We start from the raw sequence: 26,472 nt of genomic DNA on the forward strand, positions 1-26,472 counted from the left end.
GGCCCAGCCATGTCGATTAAGTGCATTGCCTTCCTCCTTGGGAAGATCTTTTTATAAGTTTAAAGTAGACTAATTGTGAGAACAGGCAAGAAGTATTTGCGGGTTGCTTTAACAGTGGCAATCTTATTTTTCTGGCTTAAAATCTAAGAAGACTGTGAAATTATTCTGTAAGAAGGTAAACTTTAGTGCAGAGATTCGCCTCATACTTGATGGTGAAGTGTCTTTAAAATTTCTATATATAAGATGCAAAATTGTTTTGTGGCTCTAATGCTTATTTTTCTGTATGTTTACACATTAAATTCCTGCAAAAAAAAAAAATTGTGTCCTTTTGTTTTATATTGTTTTATTTTGACCCTACTTGAAATGTTTGAGAAAACTAATTTGTTAATACTTATTTTACAAACTAGTACGGTAACTGTATATTTGTTGAGCAGGATGCCAGTATCAGATGTTCTTGAACAAACAACCATCAACAATAAAACTCTAGGTGATGAAAAGCTGTAAGAACAAAGAGATTTGGATATTGAGAGAATGCTGACACTCACTGGACCTTGTTAACCTTTCCTTCCCCACTTTCAGATGTACAGTATCAGGGCTTTTCTTTAGTATGCTTAAAGGTTCTGAAGTTAGTAACTTTTTATAAGAAAAATTATAAATACAATTTTAAGATTAAGATGCTTTTAAAAATGAAGAAACCAAGGTTTACACCACAGATTCTCCATTAAATAACTCCAAATACCTGATTTTTGTTACTAGTATTTCTTACAATTAGTATTTTGAGATAAAAAGTTTGTTTCATAATAAAATTTAGATGTAAATAGAGCATATTGTTACATGACCAATCTGTAATCTCCATGCCTCGTAAGGCCTTTTTCACTGCAAATAACGTTCATCTGAAATTTGTTTTCATTTCCTTTCACTTATGTACTATAAGTCATCCAGTGTATTTTGTTTCAATATAAGGGGGAATCTGAATTGGTAAATCTTCGGCAATTCAGTCTAACTTACATAGTATCTCTTTTATCAAATAGAGGAGGAGAAAAGATTTGCTTTATTCAATTAAATTAACCAGCTTCCATTTTTTGATTGAATAATAAAATAGAAACTTTATTACATTTTGTATATCTTTTAAAATATGAAAAATAAGGGGCAGAAAGTTTTAAAACCCAGTTTTACAGATGTACATGCTAACATAATATTCTACAATTCCATGCTGCATTTGTATAAAATACATTATACAAAAGTTTTATATAATTTGCATACATAAAATAATTAAAGCATTCAGATTTCTGTGATCCAACAGTGCAATATGCACATACTTGGAAGAAAAATACTGATTTCCTGAGCAACGTAATTCAAAATAAGAATGATTCCCATCATAATGTACCGTTTAAATACAGACTTCCCAAAACTCCACCTTTACTCTGTAACACTTTGACTGTATCCTGTTTCATGGTATTTCGAAAACCTAATTAATTGTATGCTTCATATTCCAAGTAGGTAATTTTAGTAAAACTAATGACTGAATAGTGGTTCATTTAAAGAACTTTTCAGGCCACTGAACAAGTAGGGCTCAGAAAAAGACAAGCTTTAAAATACAAGTTTTCGAAGAAGTTAACTTTACTGTCTTCTAATTCCTAATGACTCTATAACTGATCTTAATATATCTTTTAAGGACACAAAGCCCATAATTTTCTAGGAATAGGATTGCAAAAATTATTTAAATACCATCCATTGTTTGAAACAAGCTTAACCATTTGTACCCAAACTTTAAGAAAGAACTGCCCCTTTTAAAAATAAGCAGGTTTTTCTTAAACACTTGCAACTCCAACATTTAAAGTGAACCTAATGCAGTGATTCACAGTTGTTACTTTTACATACATACGTGTGTATGTATCTTCTAATGTAAAGTCTCAGTAAATTCAAATAAGGGTTTCAACACAAAAGCCACAATATCAAATGATAACTTTTCTTGTTTTATTAAGTTTTACAAAGTAATCTGCATTTACTACAAATTTTGTAGTACTACTTAGTACTTTTTAAAAGTTAAAATTATTTTATCTATTAAATGCTTAGGAAATTTTTTTTGACAAGGATTAAAATCTAGAATTCTATATATATAACATATAGAATTCTCTCTATATATAACATATACATAGAATTATATGTAATTCAAACTATATTCAATCAAGTAAAAATATATTTTTAATTTTTTAATTATAATATATATAATTCAAACATAAGGACAAAGGAAACTGTGTCAGAAGGATATGTTATACTTCCTTCAAGGAATAGGACACTCTGCAAGACAGAAAATGTTTTTAACCAACACAGAACACCTACTTTTTAAAATGTTAATGATTTTGGAAATCAGACTTCTCTTTGTCAATTTCCAAGTATCACAAGCAGAAAGGAATCCTTGACTATCTGAAATTTCATCAATTTGATGTAAACAAAGTTCTTCAAAGGCCATCTAGCCCATTCTATCCTAAAATAATCTTTTATTTTCTTCCCTAAAACTTGATTTTCAGCAGGCTTAATAAATACAATGTAAACTGACCAAGTTAACACTGAGCATAAATTAGAAAGATGCCCAAGGCACATTAAAACAATTTTTTAAATCTCAAACTAATAGAGTCACTCAAAAAATCAATTTGCTACAGACTTCCATATTAATGCTTTCTGGTAATCATCTAAGGTCCTCTGATATATATATGGAAGGGCTTTAATGTTTGACTTCTTTGTCCTATCTTTCTCTGACACATTGCTCCTGAAAGTACATTAAGCCTCATTAAGCATATATATATATATATTTTGTTCACCTCACTTTGTATCCAGATTGAAATCTGAAATACAAAACAACTGGTCAAAAAGCTTAAACATTAAAAGTTAGGAAATAATGCCCAGAAAATGAGGTGTTATTATGTATCTTAAGGTACATACTTTATTATACACAAAACAGGCAAGCCAGACTCTACCAAATCTTGCTTCTAATGAATTAGATAACATTTTAAAAACACATACTTTAAAAAATTAAATCATAGAATCAATATGCAAATGCAATTTAGCCAGAGTCTGTCTGATGCACAGTAGATCTTAAAATGTGGCCCTATAAACCCCTTCTTTCTGACCAAACCATACACCTCTGGCCTCTGTTCCCCAGAGATGCTCTAATTCAGGGAAAAAGGATCTAAGTTGAACATTTTCTCTTTGAAAAACTCTAGAGGCTAAGGGATCAATAAAGCAATATGTCTGTTACTGCTAATGCTAATGGTCTCTTTACCCCTGCTTTTCTGCAACAGACCTCAGAGAGAGACTGAAAATGTTTTCATCCCATTAACTTGTGCTTGATAGTGAAGGTGGAGGCTAATTTTATACAGCCTATGTTATGAATCCTATTGGACTATCTAAAACAATGCTTAATTCTAAAAATTATATAAGGCATTAAATGTAATTAAGGCATGTTATTACATGTAATACAGCAACAACTTACCACAGTATGTGAGGAAATATTTGCTAAATAATGGTAACCTGTACATGTGTAACACTTTCATCAAAGAAGAACCAAAGTGCTTTCAAATATCAGAGGCAAATAAAATTACTTAAAAAACAGAAGCAGTGGCAGCATTCTTTAAGAGATAAAGATAACTTTTACGTCCTGACATAATCCAGTGTTCTAGTGACCAAATGGCAACTTCCCAACAGTAACACATTATTTGGGGGGTTTAATAATAATATATCTCACCCTCTATTACAGACATTATAGATAACTTTCTCATTTCTGTTCTACTTATGCTTTCATAGTGTATGAACTAAATGCTTTTTTAAAACTTCAAAATAGAATTTTAAGTGCTATCAAATAATTTTAGAATTAGACTTTCTTGCAACTGAACATCTTGATGGCTCACAGTATTAAAATTTTCATCAGCTGCAGACATCTGATGCTATCATTATTTGCTTAATAAATGTATTACTAATAACCTCAAAACAAAAATACTTTAAAAATAAAATTTAAAGATAACCAGTCTTGACTAAGAAAAAGATGCATTTTTCAAGAACTTCCTAGACACACATTCAAATTCATTTCTGCTTTAAGCATTGATACAACAGATACACAGATTCACTGCTTTCAATATCAACAACTAGCAACTGTAAGGATTTTATACTCAACCCATTTGTAAGTGGCTCCAAATAACAAAAGGTGAAAAACAAAGCATCTTCAGTCTAAATTCTGCCTTTGAAGTGGTTACTGACTGTAACTGATTGACCAAGTTCCAAATGCACATGTGATTGGTAACTGTAATTGTGAACTAACTGCTATGTTTTGTGTTGAGCAGCAGGTAACTGAGAATCTTGATTATATAGTTTATGATCATCTTGTGGACCAAAGGGTATTCCTTTAGTTGGAGCAATTCCATTTTCCATTTCTCTCTGCTGTGATGGGGGTGTGACTCCTGAATGCAAATGTGAAGAATCCACCGTTGAATGGTGACTGACATCCACCTTAGCTAAAATTTCATAATACAGCAAATAAAACACTGGTGTTATTATGCCTACTATCAACATTATCACTACAGCTGTCCACCACCCTATTCCCCAGTCTGCTCCATAGTAAGGATCCTTCCGTTGAATGTTTTTGTTGTCAGGTTCAAAACGGACCTGTTGTGCTGTCAAAGCAGACACCACCTCATTAAGGTTCTCTCTTTTGGTGTCTGTACATTTTACTATTTGTTCGATGTCTCGGTCTACTTCTTTTAGAAAGCTACCAGCTGACTCGGTGGAAGAAAGACAGTCAATAGCTGACAAAACTTCCTGTTGTTCTGGAAGGTACTGAACAGTTGAAGGACGTGAAGCCTGTCTTCCTTTTGGAGGATAAAGTGTTTCAGTCAATGAACTAAACTTTTTTACTGGAATTTTGATAGACCTAAGGGCAAAAAAGTCTTGGTCACTGATGAGATTGTTAACCCTCTTGATATCTGCTACCTGTAAGAAAAAAAAAACAACAACATTCAACTAAATTCTGAATCAAAATAAAAGTAGTAACAATTCATTCATCCCAGTTACTTTTAGAGGGGAAAAAATGAGCTTAGTATTGGAAGTACTGAGTTATCACATCCAGAGAGATTTTATTTGTGGATAACAGTTCTACACCACTCTTGATCTACCAGTCTTAAGAAATCACCAATTATATTCTAACATCAACCCATATATTGTTAACACTAATTCTAGTTAAATAGATTCTAGGATCTTTTGATATTTCTCTTTGCACATCCTATACAAATATCACACTCTGCTGCTTGTAAACAATTTGTGAAGGAAGGATTACAGACTTAAGTTCTTCTTATGTGGCAGTTAGAGTATAGGCAAATGTCAACTTAACCCAATAAAAGTACCATGTTTTATCAAAACTAAGATGCCATCCACTCTTAGGATGTCCCATTATTCTATGCATCATAAAGGTAAAAAACTCCACCAAATATTGAAGATGCCACCATTCTAATTTTAAAGATGTTAAAATATTTTATTTTTAAAAATACATGTTGGAATTAATAAAGTGATAATTTATCTCCTTCACTTGTTTTCTGAAGCCATTTCCCCCCAAACTTCTTGCTGTAAATGCATTATTCAGCTCCTCCCAAGATCAGTCATTTTTATAGGCTTTCCTTGTATATTTTATATAGTCCTCAACCTGTCTATATATCCTATCCACCTGCCAACAATGGCAAGAGTAAGGGAGTATTTCTCAGGCTACCAATTACTATGCCAGGCTCTCCAACTACTTTTAAATTATTAGTTCATCAAAGCTGTAAACTAAGCCCTGATCATTTATCACCTGATTGATGTCAGAGAAGTTAAAGTAAATCTAGGATAAAACTTAGATTTCTGACATGGCCAACAATGGATAATCATGTCCCTCATTAAGATACGGAAGAGAGAATGAACACAGATTTCACACGTGTTGACTTTGAGGTGCCTGAAATATGAAAGTGGAGGATGTCCAAAAGGCAGTTAAGAGATCAATGTCTGAAATTCAGAAGAATGATCCAGCGAAAAAGAGAGATTTGTGGATTACCAGCAGAAATGATAATTGAAGTCACAAGAGTAGATAGATTTGCTAGAAGAAGGCAACAAAGCAAAGATCCCTGAGGAATGCCAACATTTGAGGTGCGTGCTGAGTAAGAGAAAGCCACAAAACAGACTGAGAAACAGTAGCCAGGAAAGCACTATATGATAGTGGTTAAAAGCACAGGTCACTTGCATTTGAAGCATGACCTTGACACTTTCTAGCTGTTACGATTTGGGGCAGGTTGTTTAACCTCTCTGCAAATCAGTTTCACATATGTAAAATGACCGTAATAATACTACCTACCACATAACGGTTACTGTGAAGATTAATGTATTAAAATGTCCAAAGAACATCTATAGTGAAACACATATATTATGCAAGTGTTAGCTCATATTAAACTTTAACAGTAGGAAAATCAGAAACCTGCAGAATCCAGGTTGTCAAAGAGGGTTTTTAAGAGGCAGTAGTGACCTGGATTAATTGCATATTACTGATCCAGTGTGATGCAGAATGAGAAAAAGTGAATTCCTTTGACGTGTATGTGTGGAAGGAAAAGAGAGAGGAGATGACAGTGTAATGTTAAAGGGTGCTTCGTCATTTTAATACCTTAGGAATCTTCTTTAAAACAAATGAGGATTCACTGACAACATGAAAGCCTGACCCTATTCTCTTTAAATGCTCTTTTGTTTGGTATTGTACATTCCAACTAATACCTACTCAGCAATCTTTCTGAACCTTGCTTCCAAGATTTAGCCTCTACCTCTCTAAACACCCCTATAATGTTTTCTCTGTTATGCTAACTTCCTTGGTTACATTTAAGATTCCAACCCTGAACTTTTTATTCCTCTTATCACTGTTTTATAACAGGCATATTTTAATAATTCCTAAGGTTGAATATTTATAAGCAGAATATAGCACTAACTTCCTTAATTTTTAAATGATAAATCCTTTTTGTAAGATTAATCGTTTTTTTCCCCTATTAGTTGAGCTCTGTCAAACAGAGCACTGTTTAACTCCTAACTCCGCTTTATCAATTTTCCCATTACTATGGCCAATGCCATCTTCTCTGTTAAGCTAACTGCCTTTCATCACTCTACATTTAATTAAGGAAACAGCAGACACATCTTGTGATTGCCCCTAATACATTTTCTATCAGCTTCTTCTCTATCCTTGCTGTAAGTATTTTAGCCCACGCACTTATATTCATTGGATATTCCAATAACCTCTTTCTTGGATTCCCTCTAATTCACCAGCAGGTTCTCCCTGCCCCACCCTACCCCCATTTTGCAGCACTCTTTAAAACCTTAAAATGATGTTCTTACTATATAGCACACTTTTCCTCAGTTATCTTAAAGCACAGTATCCTAGTCTGTGTCACTCATTTCTGACACACCTAATAAACTTCCTCTGTTGTCTGTTTATACCTCCTTGCTATCTTTTCTACTTCACTGTCATGTCTGAAATACTTTGTTCTTTTCAAAACCTCCCTGATTAAAAATATGACCTATTTTTAAATCATTCAGATGGCATTTCAGATTTCTCTTTTTCTAAGAAAACTTTCTAGGCTCTAGAAAACTGCTGTCTTTCTCTAATAAAACGACTAGACCATATTCTTCTCTTGGATCTCCATGTTGATATTTTTAGCCTTGTCCCAATCTTAAAAGTCTTGATTACTTTCCATTAACAACCTTCTAAGGTTGCTTTCTCCATGGTCTTATTTCTCTACAGAATACATATTAACAATTTTATCTGCATTAAAGAATGAAATCAAATCATTTTCTGATTTAACAATAAATGTTCCCATACATGAACAAATCACAAAAAACCCCAAACCCAGCTTTTCTTACTCCATCAAGAAATGCATTTCAATAAAATATTTTATTAAATGTTTAAATTAAAATGTGTAATATTTGTTTTGATCAATTGTGAATAACTGCAGTACTTATTCATAAAAAATAACACATAGAACCTCATGGTCGTAGGAAACTTTATAAAATTAAATTTAAATATATATATAAATTTATCAATATATGTGTGACAGGTAATCAATAAAGGTTCTCAAGCATAAATATATTTTACACTATGAAAGATTTTGAGGGGGAGAATGAAAATATTAATCAAGGAGAAAAAGGAATATATAAAATTTCATGCTACTAAAAAGACAGCTCATATATTTTAAATGAATGATTTTAGGTAGCAAATCCTGGTGGTATTTAGAATTCCATGCATACATTTAAAGAATATTCTAATAGTCTTATTTTTAAATATCAATATTGACAACATTCTGGAAATTAAATTCTTTGAAACAATTTTAAGTCATGATGTATTTAAGATGTTCACTTTAAAATGTGCGAGATGTTACATAGTACATTTCAAAATTCTTTTGGGAGCCTAAGAATAAAAACTTTGATAACAAAGGATTTAAACATGTTTACATGAAAACAGATTCCATGTTATGGATGCAAGATGGACATGACACAGATATAAAATGAATTTAAACAGAATTTAATACCTAGTAAAATAAAAAATATACCTTTCCTCTATAAATCCCTCTTAAGAGAATCTATTTCACAGAAACAAAGGTATTAGTTAGTGATGACATTCACTGCCCAATGCAAAACATGGAGGAAATCCTGACTACCCATGAATAAGAGAACAATTTAATAACTGTGGTATATCCATACTATGGAACATTGTAAGCTATATACCATAGTCAGACCTATATGGCTATGAGGGATGTCCATGATATACTAAGAAATGAAAAAGAGGCAACTTACACAGTAACATGGATAATATAAACCAATTTTAAAAACATCACCACATACATATACATCTCCCCTGAGAGAAGGTATGGAAAGAGATACACCAGTGTGTGTTATCTTAGGAAATTGGGACAGGAAAAATATTTTTCTCATATATTTCTACATTCTCTTACAACTTGAATAAGGAGAAAAATAAATACATTTCAGTGTTTTCAATCTGAAAACAGAATCATGACTTAGAAATAAACAGAATTCAAGTGTTCACTTAAAATTTAAGAAGTTAACATCCACCAACAGGATAAGAGATTTCTGTGGAAAGAGGAAAAAAAGTAGGGGGTGGAGGAACGAAGATAAAAGGGCACAGACTTTACTCCAACTTGTACTATGAACAAATGGTGTATTTGGGGCTGCATTATGCAAAATCAGATTAAAACTTACCGTACAACAGTACTGAAGGGCTATTGCATTTAAAGTGTCTCCTTCCTGTATATCTTTTGTTAACACTATAATGTCATCAAGTCTATCTTTTGATGTACTTCTTCGGATTTTTTCTTTTCCTCGGGATCGAAGCTCATACACTTCAGCATCTTCCTCCAACATATCACTGTCTGCACAATTTCCAAATGCATGTACTTGAGCACTTGAATGAATTCCTGGAAGAGGAAAACTACGATTCTGATGCCTCCCAGCCATGTCCAAATCTGGTGGGGAAAGAAGGCAGAGGAAACTGTGGAATGTAGCTGACCCATTTGACTGATTTACATGAATCTTATATTCAAGACACTCTATATTTTGTTTTTTAAAGAATGGTTTGAGTTATTTAAAAACTTAGGTTCAAGTTTTGTAGCTGTTGAAGAACAATGAGCATATCTGGCAATGGAGACAATGGGATGGAAGAGGTAATCCATTCTTTCAGATTGTTTGTCACAAAACAGTGATGCTTACATTTTAATAAGGGCAAATTGCTATATTTTTTTAGGTCAAAAAATTAAGCTTCCCCATGCTGAGTATGTGAAGAAAATATAAGAAATAATTTTAAGATCACATATCTTAAAAACGTGTGATCATATATATAATTTATAGATCTGATGGAATCAAAATATAGTTTTTACATATATACACACTTTTATAAACCCCAAACTTTCTGAGTTGTCCTGAGTTTTAAGTTCCATGAGACTGAACTATCTTTTGGACTCCCCTCCCACTTCCCTGGATCAGGCTAATTTCAGTATTTATACTTAGTACAATATGTGCCATCTATACAGGTCATGATTTTGCTCTCAACCAGGGATTTTTCTTCCCCCCCGAGATTTTTCTTCCCTCCCAAGATTTTTCTTCCCTGGCAGCTTTTCATCAAACTTTTAGCTTACCAAAGCTCCCATGAAACTAAACTTATAGTTCATAGAGACTGTGAACAGACCCCGTTTATTTAACTTATATGCAGAGTACATCATGAGAAACGTTGGACTGGAAGAAACACAAGCTGGAATCAAGACTGCCAGGAGAAATATCAATAACCTCAGATATGCAGATGACACCACCTTTATGGCAGAAAGTGAAGAGAAACTAAAAAGCCTCTTGATGAAAGTGAAAGTGGAGAGTGAAAAAGTTGGCTTAAAGCTCAACATTCAGAAAACGAAGATCATGGCATCCGGTCCCATCACTTCATGGGAAATAGATGGGGAAACAGTGGAAACAGTGTCAGACTTTATTTTTCTGGGCTCCAAAATCACTGCAGATGGTGACTGCAACCATGAAATTAAAAGACCCTTACTCCTTGGAAGGAAGGTTATGACCAACCTAGATAGCATATTCAAAAGCAGAGACATTACTTTGCCAACAAAGGTCTGTCTAGTCAAGGCTATGGTTTTTCCTGTGGTCATGTATGGATGTGAGAGTTGGACTGTGAAGAAGGCTGAGCGCTGGAGAATTGATGCTTTTGAACTGTGGTATTGGAGAAGACTCTTGAGAGTCCCTTGGACTGCAAGGAGGTCCAACCAGTCCATTCTGATTTCTTTGGAAGGAATGATGCTAAAGCTGAAACTCCAGTACTTTGGCCACCTCATGCGAAGAACTGACTCATTGGAAAAGACTCTGATGCTGGGAGGGCTTGGGGGCAAGAGGAGAAGGGGACGACAGAGGATGAGATGGCTGGATGGCATCACTGACTCGATGGACGTGAGTCTGAGTGAACTCTGGGAGTTTGTGATGGACAGGGAGGCCTGGCATGCTGCGATTCATGGGGTCGCAAAGAGTCGGACATGACTGAGTGACTGATCTGATCTGATCTGATTCACTTATACTACAGAAAAGACAATTTAAGACTGAGATGAGAGCTCACTTAAGTGTACTCACTCACAACTCACCTTCATCAAGCTGACCTATTCTCATTAAAAAAGAGTAGGTGGGAGAAATTCTCCAATGGGAGGGGCATTTGGTGCTACATGTTCTGAATGGATGACTTTGACACAGGCGTGCCACGATGTATGGCAATGGTGTCTGCGTCATCAACCACTCCTGTGAACCCAACTGCTTTCTCGAGTCATCCACGTGGAGGGCTAGGGGCACATCATCATCTTTACCTACCCTGCATTGCTTCCTGCGTGGTGAGGAGCTCATGTATGACTACAAGTCACCACTGACGATGCCAGCAACAAGATGCCGTGTAACTATGGTACCTAGTGCTGCTGAAGCTGTGGCTACCTGCCATAAGCCCTGTTGCCAACTTGGCCCTAGCCTGGGGACTTCCTCATCCCTCCCAGAGCATCTCACCCCACCATCATGTTCAGGGTGGATGTGGGCATGCAGGTGGCAAGGGCTCTGCCTCCCCACCTCCAGGCCACCCAGCAATTACCCCCTTCCTACCCTGGGGCCCCAGAATATAGACACTGCCCAAAGGTTTCTAAATCCCTTCTTACCTATGTTAGGAGAGTAGGATCCCAGGTGGCAACCAGACCCTCCCCCACCAAAGTCTATCAGTGTTAAAAACAAAAAACAAGAACATAAACCAATTCCACACTCACGGTTTTAGCTTCATATTAATTATTCACATAAGGAAGGATAGATTATTTTTAATAATTGTGAAAGAGAGTAGAGAAGTAGTAAAAGGAATTTGGAAGGTAAAATACTTAGGGCTTAACAATGTGGCTCAGATACGAAGAAAAGAAATTAGTTAAAGGTCACACCAAGATTTCTGATTTGTGTCCCTGAGTAAACGTTGGTGCCATTCACTAAGATTTGGAACTCTGGAAGAGCATGGGGTGAGGGTGGGTGACTTTGATTATAAATTGCTTTAAGATAACCAAAAAGAATGTCAAATAGTCAAGTGGACTATGTGGTCAAATTCAGAAAGGTCTGAGTGACATAATTCATGACTCGCCTGCACATAGGTGGAAACTGAAGCTGTATAGATAAGATTACCTGGAGAGAGAGGGTGCAGAATAAGAAAAGTGGGTCCAATGCGGACCCTTAGAGAACTGCTAACATCTAGAGTATCTAGATGTTACTCTAGAACATCTAGAGTATCTAGATGAAGGAAGATCAGCCTGCAAAGAGGGAAAATAAGTAATCAGAGGAGGAGGAAATCATGAAAATGCTGTGCAATGAAAGCCAAGACTAAATGATTCCCCAAAGGCAGTTGTGAATACTATGGACAAGCACCAGGTGGAAAAGAAAAAAATCAGAAAAGACCAACTCCAAAAGTCTGAATTTGTAATATATACAATAAATCATCTACTATGTTGGGACATACTTAGAAAATTTTGATAACTATTTCATATCATTGAATCCAACCCCAGAAAACCAGTTTCTGTCCCTGCTCTTATGGCAATATGGTAATGCTTTAAAAATTCAAGTTTCTACTCAATAAGTAACTAATAGCTACATATTAAGTCGATTATTTCACCTGTACAGCTACATTATTTACTACCATAAACTGACTCAGCAGCCACCAAACTACAGAAACCTACCCACATTTTACATCTCAAAAGCAGTTTTAAAATCACATCTATTCCTTCAAGGAATTCTAACAAGTGACAACTCTAACAAGGTTAAAGATGAAACTTGTTTTAATACCATAATAAATTAAGGATGCTTTATTTTTATTTTGTTCTCAAAGAAGTTGAAAGAGTATCTCACCTTCACCTAAAACAGATAATAGTTTTATTTCCACTTTTTTAACAGTCTTTCAATACTGTCTTTAATCTAGGAAATATCTGAATACTGTGGATTCCTAGGCAAAACTGTATACATATGCACACTTTTCTGGGGATAATATTCATTGTTTTCATATTCTCAAAAAGTTTTACAAGTTATGAACCACTTAATATACAGCAATTTACACTTGGTTATAGGGATTGGTGGCAGGAGGAAAAGGGGACGACAGAGGATGAGATGGCTGGATGGCATCACCGACTCCACAGACGTGAGTCTGAGTGAACTCCGGGAGTTGGTGATGGACAGGGAGGCTTGGCGTGCTGCGATTCATAGGGTCGCAGAGAGTCGGACACGACTGAGCGACTGAACTGAACTGATACTATAACTCAGTTATGCTGCCAACTTTAGACTTTTTCTCCTGATAATTTGTTCTTAGAATCCCCAAGTGGCTTAGTACCGCTGAAATTCACTGAGCAAGGCACAACAGCCATTTTAGATACTATTATCAACGTCTCTCCATAGTATGTGCTACACAGGTGGCGCCAGTGGTAAAGAACCTCTCTGCCAATGCGGAAGACCTAAGAGATGCAGGTTTGATCCACTGGTCGGGAAGATCCCCGGGAAGAGGGCATGGCAACCCACTCTGGTATTCTTGCCTGGAGAATCCCAGGCACAGAGGAGCCTGGCGGGCTACAGTCCATAGGGTCGCAGAGAGTCGGACACGACTGAAGCGACTTAGCAGCAGCGACTCCATGATCCACTGCGAAACAGTATCTGTCTCACCATCTCTTCACTCCCCTTGTACTGAAGTAACGCAGGCAGTAGAATATCACAAACTGGATCGTTTGTTTCTGAATAATCAAGAGTTGGTTGTGTCCCTAACTGACATGAAAAGCTAGACTCTGGCCCTGGCATATAATTATCTGGGCCAACTATATAAAAGATTACAAAGTACACAGTAGTGAAGTCATCTGGCTCAATTCGCGCCACCTGTTACAATTCTCTTAGGGCAGGACAGAAAGCACAAGTGCCTCCTTCAGAAAACTAAAACAAGCCTGCATGCTACGTAGATTACAAGACACCCAATGGACCCCATGTTAAAGTACTCATCAGCTCATTCGGTAACTGAAAATTATTTCCCCAATGCCTACGTGCTCTATAAATGCTGTTGGGTGTTTTCACTTTGACGTTTCTTAAGCAAGTAGCAATTAAAAGGGCCACAGGTCTCAAGCTACTTCAGCACTGGGACAGTATCAGAGAGAGTGTTTTCTCAGGGCCAATCGAGTTTCTAGAAACTTAACTTCCCTCCTCCTCCTTTCCACACGTCTAGTTTTTTTTCTGTTACACCTAGCGATGATCAAACCTCAGATCCCTATGTTGTCATCGCACTTGGGACGATGTGGACCAGCTGCTGTCAACGAATATTCAACACAAACACGAGGTTGTGGGAGAAAGGTAGCGTGTCTAGTCGGGAAACGCGATGCTCAGGGATTCGGGCAGGGAGGAGCCTTTCCTCCGAGCCTCAGTTTCCCCGAGAGTGTAACAAGGGGCTTTGGTGGAGCTGGTCTCGAAGGTCTCCGCTGCCTCGGAGTCTCTTCCAAGCGGGGCCGGGGTCCGAACCCCCGACAGCCGGCCCGCCACATCTGCGGCCGCTGGGTCCGCGCCGCCTCCAGCGAAGGGGCAGTCCGGGCCCCAACGCCGCCGGCCGGACTCGGCCACCTCCCACCCCCTCACCCACCTCTGGCCGCCATCTTTACCTGTCCCGTTAGCAGGGGGGACTTAACGAGGAGACGGCCACCAGGTCCGCCGCCGCCGCCGCGGTCCCGGGCCAGTTCATGGCCGAGCCTCAGTCTCCGACTGCCCCTGTCCTCCTCCACCGTCGCCGCCGCCGCCGCCAACGTCTCCGCCTTTCGTGCCGTGCGCCGCCGCCACGTCCGCAAACCTGCCGTGCGTCATCGCGTCAAGTGGGCGGAGGTGGGAAGAGACCGGGAGGAGGAGGAGGGCGGGGGCGCGAGGGCGAGCCCAAGAACCCGGGACTCCCTAACCACAGGCCGACGCCGGCGCGCAGGCGCAGGGATTCCGCTGTAGCCCGGGAGTCGGGTGCAGGTTCCAGCCCTGCCCCTGACTCCTCCCCTTCGGCCCCGCCCCTTCATTTTCCCCAGTACGTAAACGCTCCGGGGCCAAGTCCGCAGGCTAATCCAGCTATTTGGGCGGACAGCGTGTAGTCGTCTGTTTCATTCGTACCGCGTTGGCAAAGACCGGCTGGAAAACACTGAGGGGGGCGGTACTGATGGTTTGTGAGGGTTTGTCCGGGGCTGCTGTGCATTTCCTCTTTGCCTCTGAAGGTTTGTGTGGTGTGGGGAAGGACGCCCCTAAGCATTGACATCCATGTTTTAAATTATTCCATGCTTCTTCGTACTGAATCCTCTCGACTCCTGCAGAAAAGACAAAATACTGGAGGGAAAAAACCCTTGGGCGGCAGAGGACAATTGTTTCAGCCTTTATATTCTTAGATGAGGAAAGTGAGCCACCTAGAGTTAAGCCCCGGAAAATGTTTGCCCTCGAGCCCCGGGATTTCAGGCTTCCTTTTCTCTATGAGACAAGGCTGTTTACAAATTGCAATTTAGTTTGTTTTGAAAATTAACTGAAAGCCTACCACGTTTGTTTTGGAGTCAATAAGATTTTAGTTTGTTAAATGACAAACTCATGACATCATACATGGTGCTTCTCAGAAATTTACTGAATGAGTGTGATAACGTGTTTGCATTTATGTGAATAAGTGTAAAGCGTTTTTAATGATGTGCGTAATGTCTCCCAGTGTTGACGTTAGACTTTACACTTTGACGATCAGGCTGTTCTTATGACAATATAAATTTTAGACCCAAACAGGCAGGGTGCAGTGTACTTCTTTGAGGAATGTCTGAATATTTATGCATCATGAAGTCTTCGAGGCTTTGTTTTAGATTATTTTCAAAGATTATGTTTTCTGTTTTCTGGGAAGTGCCTCAGTAAAGGTTAGGAATTCTGCATTGCAATCTTTTTTCTTTTATTTCTGAAGATAGGCACTGTGCTCCACAATGCAAGAAAAAGAACTGGAGTAGAAGACTTAAAAAAAAAAAAATGTTTTTTAAGTTTGTCGGAGCTGTTCTGTGTGCTGTTGCCCTTCTGACACCCCTGTCTGTAACCATTTATCACTGAGACATTTTCTCATCAGTAGACAAAGGATATTTTCCCGACTGGATGTGTAGGACTCAAGCAGCTCAGCCTTCATGAATGTTAATGTGAATACAACCTTCTTTCTGCATATAGGTTTCTTTTCTTATTTTAATGTCAATAGGCAGTGGAATCCATGTGAAAGTCCAAGAGAGAGAATTTCAAGCGCTTCTACAGGACTGCTACCTATTTCCTTTGTATAAATACTTTCTCAATGATATGTGCATGCTCTTGAACCATTATTTATATTTAACAAAGGTGCAGTTACTGAACTTTGTACAAAAAGATAATAATAGAAATATATTTTATTATAAAAATATACAAAGGAGGCAGTTAGCCATGAAGTTTGGCCAAGTTCCAAAAAACTGGCCAGTAGGAACAAATACTTTGTCTGAGAAAAGGGATGTCCCTAGTACTGAGCAAGGCTAAAGGGATTTTCAGTTTTTTAGATCTCTGACAGTTTTCATTCAAAGGCTGTAGACAAAAAAAAAATGTAGTTTCTAGGAATGTGTATTTCTTTCATTAAACATTTAGATTTTGTAGTATGTCCCAGAATAAAAACTGTATTTTAATAAGAGTGTAAATTGATGCAAGCAGTTAAGACTGTTACTTGGAAATATGAAAGTTAAAAATGTAATTGACTGAATTATTACATTGCAAAGTAATTACCTTGGATTCACTTACAGATAAACATGTATAAGATGTAATGGGTATGTTCAGGAATGTTTATTACAGTAATAGTCAAAAATCTGAAAATATGTTAAATGTTCATCAATAACAGACTGAAAACTTCTAGTACTTTTAAATAATGCAATATTATGCCTTTGCTCAAAGCAATGAAGTTGTTTTTCGTATTTTCTGATTTATTAATTTAATTACCTAATATGTTTTTTCTGGAGAAGAACTATGCATGCAACCTTTGTTCTAGGCATTGGGGATACAATGCTTAAAAAGCCAAAGTTTCCTTATTCATGGGGCTTCCATAACTAGGCACATGGAAAGAAAGTACTCCAGAACGTATTTTAAAGAGAAAAAAAGTAAGATGCCACATAGAATGTGTGATGTCATTGCTTTGGAATAAAATTTTAAATGCACACCCCTCACCCTCCTTACTCTCACACACACACATTCATATATCTGTACAGGAAAATGTGTTTAATTTTTCTTTCTAGAAACTAAAGAAATTTTTGAAAGGACTAGATGTGGTGGAAACCTTTGCCCTTTCTTCTTAGACCTCTCTACATAGACTGAATTTTTATTACCATGTGCTTTTATTATTATTGAAAAATATTAAGGCTGAAGACTTTTTTTTTAATTGGCTGTGCTTGCTGGGTCTTTGTTGCTATGTGGGATTTTCTCTGGTTGCAGCGAGTGGAGGCTACTCTCTAGATGCAGTGTGGGCTTCTCATTGTGGTGCCTTCTCTTCTTGCTGAGCACGGGCCTTAGGGTATGCAGGCTTCAGTAGTTGTGTTTCCTGGGCTCTAGAGCATAGGCCTAATAGTTGTGGCACAAGGGCTTAATTGCTCTGTGGCATGTGGGATCTTCTTGCATTGGCAGGTGGATTCTTTACCACTGACCCACCAGGGAAGCCTGCTTTTTATTGTTGAATAACTGGACTTGTTTTATCCACAGTTAGCCAGTAGTCAACCATGCACCGCTTAATCATTCCTGAGTCTCTTTGTGCTTTATATCCAAGTAGTGAGTATCTATCAGAGAAGGCGATGGCACCCAACTCCAGTACTCTTGCCTGGAAAATCCCATGGGTGGAGGAGCCTGATAGGCTGCAGTCCATGGGGTGGCTAAGAGTTGGACACGACTGAGCGACTTCCCTTTCACTTTTCACTTTCATACATTGGAGAAGGAAATGCCAACCCACTCCAGTGTTCTTGCCTGGAGAATCCCAGGGACAGGGGAGCCTGGTGGGCTGCCATCTATGGGGTCACACAGAGTCGGACACGACTGAAGCGACTTAGCAGCAGCAGCAGCAGCAGTGAGTATCTATAAAAAAAAAGAACCAGATCAAGTCCCTTGGAATCAAAAGACAAAAGAGTAATGGAACATTTAATTGCTTTTATATTTCTTCCTTATTTCCCTTTGCCAGATTTCTTTCACCCTTGCTTTTTGACTCTCTGCTCCTTCTATCCTTTTATCAGCTGTTCCTTCTCATCCTACTTTCTAGAAGCAAAGACTAGTACACCAAGGAAATACTTCAAGGACTTTAAAACTGGATTATGAGATGAGACCTAAAAAAACTCCCCTCATCTCTGATCTTCAAACAATCTATATGTAGAAAAAAATTATTGTGTCTCTTCTCCAGAAGTCTTTAAAAAAACAGACTGCGTAGTTTAGATACATTCCACTAGAGGTAAGCCAGATGAACTCCCTAGTTGCTGTTCCTCCTCTACTTCTAAAGCAGAATGATTATCATAATCAAGGGCCTCCCTGGTGGCTCAGACAGTAAAGAATGCGGGAGACCCAGGTTTGATCCCTGGGTTGAGAAGATCCCCTGTAGAACGGAATGGCTACCTACTCCTGGAGAATCGCCTGGAGAATTCCAAGGACAGAGGAGCCTGTCGAGCTATAGTCCATAGGGTCACAAAGAGTAAGACATGACTGAGTGACTAACACTTTCACTTATTGTAATGCTCTGCCATAATGTGTATAAAAGAAGAGTCAAGTGTACTTCAGGAATTCAGAGTTGCTTGCAAATGCAATTTTAATGTATTTGTACATGCAAATATAAGTGGTTATAAATGCAAGTAAATATAATTCGGGGGTATTAACTATTGAATATGATTTGAATGACTTCAAATGTCTCTATCTACAGATATTATTAGACGAAAACTAGACTCAAAATACTATTCCTAAATTCTCTAGCTAGGAAGTTATTACACAAAGAAAGGAATAGTCACATGTTTACAATTAAGTAGACTGTGATTTGAAATTCCTTGTTTCCTGTGTTCTCTACAATTACTCTGGCTACATAAATAAAGGGGGCAGATGAATGCCCTAGAATATGTATCCTGCTTGCTGTCTTGCCTACTCTTCCAAAGACCTACCATGGTCAATAGACTTAATTAAGTCCACTTTCACCAAAGGAAAACACAACAGATGACCCCATCAATGGAACTGGATAAGAGCATACAAAATTGGAGAGCAACTCAAAATAAAGTCCAGAAAGTAGACATCCAGTTAGATTTCTAAGTATTCAGTAGTGTACTCATGGAGTTAGGAAGATCAGGAGGTAGGGAAGCATGAAGAGAAAATGAAGAGGTACATGGAAAGATCTCCAAAACAAAGACACAAAAGTGTTTCCCTGTTCTAGCCTAGGTCTTTCCAGATAGTTAGAGACCATTCCCATGGCAGTCCTCAGCTTAACCAACAGTATTTCAAAAAACAAGATAGAAATTCCATTCCCAGATAAAGAATCAGAACAGCGAGGTGCATATACCTAAAGGGAAGGTAGTACTCGTCTGACAAAATATAGACAGAAATTACATCTATTCATTTGATAAATATTAATTAAGCACCTACTGTGTTTCAGGCTCTGTTTTAAGGACCAGGGATCTATAGTAAACAATCAAGCCCAAATCCTTGTTTTCTTGGAGCTTATATTCTTGTGGTAGAAGAGAAAGAAATAAATGGAACATTAGTATGTAAGATAGCGATAATTTCATGGAGAAAAATTGAGTAGAGAAGAAGCTTGCAGTGGTTTGTTGTTGTTTGTTGTTTTTATTGAAGTATAGTTGGTTTACAATGTTGTGCCAATCTTTGCTGTACAGCAAAATGATTCAGTTTTACAGACATAGACAGTGTTTTGGGTTGGTGAGGGGAGTTTGCTCTGGGGATTGAGCGGGTAAGGAAAGGCCTGACTTTTGTTTCGCATGTATTTGTTTATTTATTTGGCTGTGACAGGTCTTAGCTGCTGCACATGGGATCTCGTTCCCTGACCAGGGATTGAACCCCGGGCCTTCTGCATTGGGAGCATGGAGTTTTAGCCATGAACCACCAGGGAAGTCCCAGGAAAGGGACTGATTGAAAAGGTAGATAGGCACCAGCCTGAGGAGAGTCTGGTTGAGAGCCACATTGGCAGCTGGGAGGAGAACTTGCCAGGCAGAAGGAAGAGCCAAGAGCCCAGTCGGATGGCTGGAGTGGATTGCACCAGGTCTGAGAGCAGCAGGACATGAGGTTAGAGGGGGCCAAATAGGACAGAACTGTGTAGGCCATTCCTAGGACTTGGACTTCTACTCCCAGCAAGGTGGGAAACCATGGGAGGATTTGGTGCAGAGGAGGACGTTAAATACATTGTAAGTGGATTGTTTAGTAGAGTCAGGATACAAGCAGGTAGATCACTGAGGAGGCTATGGCCATAATGGGGGCAGGAAAGAGGTTGGCTTTAGTCAGAGAGGACATAAAATATCATATTGATTTGGATTAGAAATACTTGGCTTAAAGTCATTTTTTCAAATCATGCAAATTCCTGAGGTTACATCATATTGGTTTTTAAGACACTTTTCACCAGTTCCTTCCTGTATACCTTCATTTCCCCTGTTGATACTAAATAAACCAGACTTACCACTGTGGCAATTGAAGGATCTAAGTAAAGTTTGCCTTCTCCCTTCTCACCATGTTTTCTTTTATTTACAGTTAAGGTTGAGCTGATTTTTTTTTTTTCTTTTTTTTTCCCCAAGCTTTAATCCTATCTGGCTTCTAAATCCCTTCAGAATTGTTTGAAGCAAAGAATGCCTGCTGACTTCAAAGAGTGTTTCATACTTGGATTTACTCACTGGGGCATTTAATGAGAGTGGTAGAACTTTCCTTTCCACAGAATTGCGTGTTTGGCAATGGTATATGTTGACTGGTAAGCAGTCTGTTAAGAAAAAATACCCTGAAACTCATCTTTTTTTAATCTATTATTTTACAAAGGACTTATATTCCTTCTGAATATTCTAAATCTAATCCTTTATTTTATAGGAGAATCAATTTGTATTAACAGAAAATTGATTAACTTCCCTTTCATTACTTTGACCTGAAGACTATACTACAGACTTGGTTATCTGTAGCATAACATAGTATAAATGAATAATTGGTGTATAAAGATTTCTAAATCTTATTGCTTTACTTCACCAGTCTTCAGAAGAAAATTCCTTGAGTATTACTCTTGGCTTTGTGAAAGACAATTTATATAGACTTTATAATTCATGCCGATGCAAAATCAGGCATTAGCTTGAGAAAGAATGATTCTTTGTATAAAAATATTATGGTTGCTCATAGGGTAAGGCCATTAAAAGCATTTCATAATCTAGTCTGGTAAAATACATGTGTTAGCTCTTCTATCTTAATTGGTTTTAGCAACTGGAAGGGATAGTTTGGAGGTGAACGTGATGTGAATACATGAAAGTGTTTATAATGAATCTTTTTTCTTCCTGTCTTGTCCTGCCTTCCATGAGCCATGTTCACCTTTCTCTAAATATCTAGTCTTTACTCATTAAAATTCAAATTTCATAATATTTAGAAGTGGAGACAACTACTGCTGGTTGGGTGTGTGTAATGAGAGCACCCAAAGACATCAATAGTAGACTGGAAAACTTCAACAAGGAAATTATGATAAGAATGGCAACATCTACTTCTTTTAATATTTGTGAAGTTAAGGCAGTCTATGCAAAACTGACATTTCAACAGCTCTACCAGCTTTTGTCAAAGTGTAGTCTGCCAAACTTGTCTAAGTGTAGTCTTGCCAATCCCCAAGACTCCTTCATGGAATCCTCAAGATCAAAATTATTTTTGCAGTAATACTAAGACGTTATTTATCTGGCTCACTGTGTTATCATTTATACTCATGTGAATGAATCAAGACAGTGGCATCAAACTATTAATAATAATATATTAGTAGTTATGATAATACATGGGGCTTCCCTGGTGGTTCAGTTGGTAAAGAATCTGCCTGCAATGTGGGAGACCTGAGTTCAATCCCTGGGTTGGGAAGATCCCCTGGAGGAGGACATGGCAACCTACTCAGGTATTCTTGCCTGGAGAATCCCATGGACAGAGGAGCCTGGCAGGCTGCAGTCCATGGGGTTGCAAAGAGTTGGAGACAACTGAGTGACTAAGCACAGCACAATACATTATAATGCTCACTGATACATGCTCATTTTTAAATTTTATTTCTTCATTCATTTATCTGGCTTCACTGTGCAGTTTGGAGGATCTTAGTTCCCCAACTAGGGATCGAATCTGGCCAGGCATGCAGCAATAAAAGGGCAAAATACTAACCACTGGACCACTAGGGAATTCCACATACTCATTTTTTTTTTTCTAAATAAACCTTTACTTTGAAAATGTTCCTTAATTATTATATTTCAACCCTTGAGTTCTTAGTGTTATTATTCTTTCTGATGAAATGGTTCAGTTCAGTCGCTCAGTCATGTCCAACTCTTTGCGACCCCATGAATCGCAGCACGCCAGGCCTCCCTGTCCATCATCAACTCCCAGAGTTCACTCAGACTCATGTCCATCGAGTCAGTGATGCCATCCAGCCATCTCATCCTCTGTCATCCCCTTCTCCTCCTGCCCCCAACCCCTCCCAGCATCAGAGTCTTTTCCAATGAGTCAACTCTTCGCATGAGGTGGCCAAAGTACTGGAGTTTCAGCTTTAGCATCATTCCTTCCAAAGAAATCTCAGGGCTGATCTCCTTTAGAATGGACTGGTTGGATCTCCTTGCAGTCCAAGGGACTCTCAAGAGTCTTCTCCAACACCACAGTTCAAAAGCATCAATTCTTCGGCGCTCAGCCTTCTTCACAGTCCAACTCTCACATCCATACATGACCACAGGAAAAACCATGGCCTTGACTAGACGGACCTTTGTTGGCAAAGTAATGTCTCTGGTTTTGAATACGCTATCTAGGTTGACCATAACTTTCCTTCCAAGGAGTAAGCGTCTTTTAATTTCATGGCTGCAGTCACCATCTGTAGTGATGAAATGGTAAAGCTGTACAAATATATACACTATATATATATATATATATATATTAGATATATATTCTGCTATATATATCAAAGTACAGTGGTTGCTTGGAGGGAAAGCTCTTATGCCCTTGTTTGAGTTGGAGTCATTTTTATCATCAAACACAAATTTAATAGGAAGAATGACTGATAGAAAAACTATGGTCAACAAGACTCAGATATTCGTGTACATCTTCTTGAAAATGAGCTGAGTAAGACAGTAACTTCAAAGAAGAGAGTATTGCTACCATTGATAAAATTCAAGTTTTATATCAATCAAAAATTTTATTTTAGAAAACTTTTATTGCCTCTATAGCTTTGGCAACTTCCCCAAACTGATAGAATTTTGTGATGATAAATTGGTGATGATATTAATAAGATGATTTTTCAAATATCACATAATGAATAGTATCAACACTTAGAAAATGTTCATAACTCAGTAAACCCAATATTTTCCAAATATACAATGTTACAAAATGATGTGTTGATAAAAGATCCCTTTAAAGTGTAAGGCCAAGGGGTTTTAATGTGACTACATAAAAAATGCTTATTGATATGATTTCACATGCCACATTGCAACTAACCTTTAAGAAACTATCACTTATTAAGACTTGATATAGTATCAAAGACAAATATCTATAATTATCTAAAAAAGCTTGTTAGAACTCTTTTTTCCTATCTTAACTGAGTATCTTTGAGAGGCTGGATTTTCTTCATATACTTAAGCCAAAACAATATATAGCAACAGACTGAATGCAGAGCAAATATAAGAATCTACCTGTCAGTGCCAATAGACATCTTTAGTAAAATTGTGAGATGCAAGATCAATGCATAAAATTTACTAGTGTTTCTGTACACTGCAATGAACAATCTGAAAAGAAAATTTAGAAAATAATTCCATTTTTTTAATTGAACAATGCAAAGAAATAGAGGAATTGAGATATCCAGTCTGCATTTGTTTTGTAGCCTGTACCTTGATTTGAATTTGTTTGATTACTTTCTCATGATTAAATTCAGGTTAAATGTTGAGGGGCAAGAATTGTACATGGGTGATGTTGGATACTTCTCAGGGCATCATATCAAAAGACACACAGTGTAGCTTTGTCTCATTATTGGTGACCTGGCACTTTTTTCAGTACTTAATACATTTAATTTTTAAAACAATTTATGTTTGTAGGTATTTCTTTTCTTTCATATGGATTCCAATACTTTGTGTGTAAGGACGCTGAGAGATTGTGTCTTGTCTAAGGTCAGCTAACTAGTAAATAGTAGAGCAGAGTTCTGAACTCAGTTGTCCTAGATTCTGCAAAATTAACCACTTCCTTGGGTCGGGGAGATACCCTGGAGAAGGGAATGGCTATCCATTCCATGTTCTTGCCTGGAGAATTCCATGGACAGAAGAGCCTGGCAGGCTACAGTCCATGGGTTGCAAGGAGTCGGACGTGACAGTGCAACTAACACGCACACGTGCGCACGCACGCGCACACACACACACACCTCTTTCCCAGGTTTTTCAACCCAGAACAAGCCATAAAAGAGCACAGTAGAGTGGATAAGTTTAAAAGTTGGGAGGAATCGAGAAAAAGAATGCCCATGCCTTCCTACTCCACTGTAGGCTTTAAAGTCTGGCTCAGACTCAAGCAAGCACAGACTGACTCTCAAAGTGTAAATGGAAGGGAAGTAAACTTTGCTTATGCTATCTGAGCATAAAACCATTTGTTAGCAGTTGAAATGAGTGTGAAATATGGGATCCACCCAAGATTTCATCCTGGAGCAGAAAAGAATGCAGTGCAGCTTTAATGAGTCATGGGTGAGCAAGAGCATAAGTGACTTCATTTAGTAAACTGGCTCCTTCCGTGTGGAAGTATTCCTTTCCAGTGTTTCCCCTCGGGTTAGTCTTACATTAAACTCTGGGAAACAATTTCCTCCTCCATCACTGCCAGACTGCCTCTGATCTTCAACTTTAATTTAGGAAGAGTTGTTTAATGGTTATTCTTCTCCTGGGCAACGTCCAGAATTGTGGGCTGAGCACAATTTTGTGAATTGCAAGCAGTGTGAACTGCAAACAGAACTCTTCCAGTTGTCAAATGGAAGATATTATCACAGACAACGTGGTATTTTTCAATAGTACCACCACCCAAATATTGCCCCTACAATGGGAGCCAAACGCAGCTGTCTGAGCGTGGGCCAGGCATTTGTTGGGAACCCCATTCTGCTGTTCCTGGAATATGGACAGGAAGTGAGACCTGGAATATGGACAGTGCCTGTCCACTCCCCCCTCCCTCCCCTGGTACTAAATCTTTCAGCTGGGTCTTTCAGGCAGCACTCAGTGGCAGAGTTCTTTGTCTCTTTCGACTCAGTCCCATTCTGCCCTCTTTCTCGCTTCCTTTCTTCTCTCCCTTCCACATTGTTTCTAACATGAGCCAGCTCCTCCTCTTTGGCTTTACCTTCCGCTTTCCAGCACTAGGCTTTCTCTTGAGACCTTAAGGAGACATGGTATTTCTGAGTGAGGTAGGATGGTCATCCACAGTGAGATTGGCTTTTCCTCTCTGGTTCCATTAGGATTGGGGGGCTTCCCTGGTGGCTCAGAGGTTAAAGCGTCTGCCTGCAATGTGGGAGACCTGGGTTCGATCCCTGGGTCGGGAAGATCCCCTGGAGAAGGAAATGGCAACCCACTCCAGTATTCTTGCCTGGAGAATCCCATGGACGGAGGAGCCTGGTGGGCTGCAGTCCATGGAGTCGCAAAGAGTGGGACACGACTGAGCAACTTCACTTTCACTTTCCATTAGGATTGGGCTTCCCTTGTGGCTCATCATAAAGAATCCGCCTGCAATGCGGGAGACCTGGGTTCGATCCCTAGGTTGGGAAAATCCCCTGGAGAAGGCAAAGGCTACCCACTCCAGTATTCTGGCCTGGAGAAATGGACTACACCACAAAGAGTCGGACATGACTGAGCTTTCCATTAGGATTAAGTTTCACTCTGTCTCCCTCCAGCAGCCCTACACCTCCCTCTCAGCTCCTCCAGCCCCTCAATGTGCCCACACTATCTGCTTCCGGGCCTCTCAAAGTAGCAAATGGAGGAAGCCTGGCACACTGTTTGCATCATCATTTTGTAGAGGATTATAGGAGCACATGGAGAAGGCAATGGCAACCCACTCCAGTACTCTTGCCTGGAAAATCCCATGGACGGAGGAGCCTGGTGGGCTACAGTCCATGGGTCGCTAGGAGTCGGACACGACTGAGCGACTTCACTTTCACTTTTCATTTTCATG

At 38.5% G+C, this 26,472-nt stretch overlaps 1 protein-coding gene across 1 annotated transcript; it reads right to left on the reverse strand.

Annotated features, from left to right (window-relative positions):
- Window positions 1–262: 262 nt before the first annotated feature.
- LYSMD3 (LysM domain containing 3) lies at window positions 263–14,833 on the reverse strand. The gene is made up of 3 exons (XM_061424374.1): window positions 14,742–14,833; window positions 9,268–9,530; window positions 263–4,983 (listed from the first exon to the last, which is right to left on the reverse strand). The coding sequence occupies exons 2-3, from the start codon at window positions 9,520–9,522 to the stop codon at window positions 4,318–4,320; spliced, it is 921 nt and encodes a 306-aa protein (XP_061280358.1). The 5' UTR covers window positions 9,523–9,530; window positions 14,742–14,833; the 3' UTR covers window positions 263–4,317.
- Window positions 14,834–26,472: the final 11,639 nt, after the last annotated feature.

The sequence above is a fragment of the Bos javanicus genome, chromosome 7 (assembly GCF_032452875.1).
Source record: "Bos javanicus breed banteng chromosome 7, ARS-OSU_banteng_1.0, whole genome shotgun sequence".
Lineage (NCBI taxonomy): Eukaryota > Metazoa > Chordata > Mammalia > Artiodactyla > Bovidae > Bos > Bos javanicus.

Bases quoted from the DNA above. Each gene is read 5' to 3' on its own strand.
- LYSMD3 (XM_061424374.1), bottom strand. From the start codon at position 9,522: ATGGCTGGGAGGCATCAGAATCGTAGTTTTCCTCTTCCAGGAATTCAT. The intron at 4,984-9,267 runs GTAAGTTTTAAT...TTTTTCTTACAG, and splicing joins CCCTTCAGTACTGTTGTACG to GTAGCAGATATCAAGAGGGT.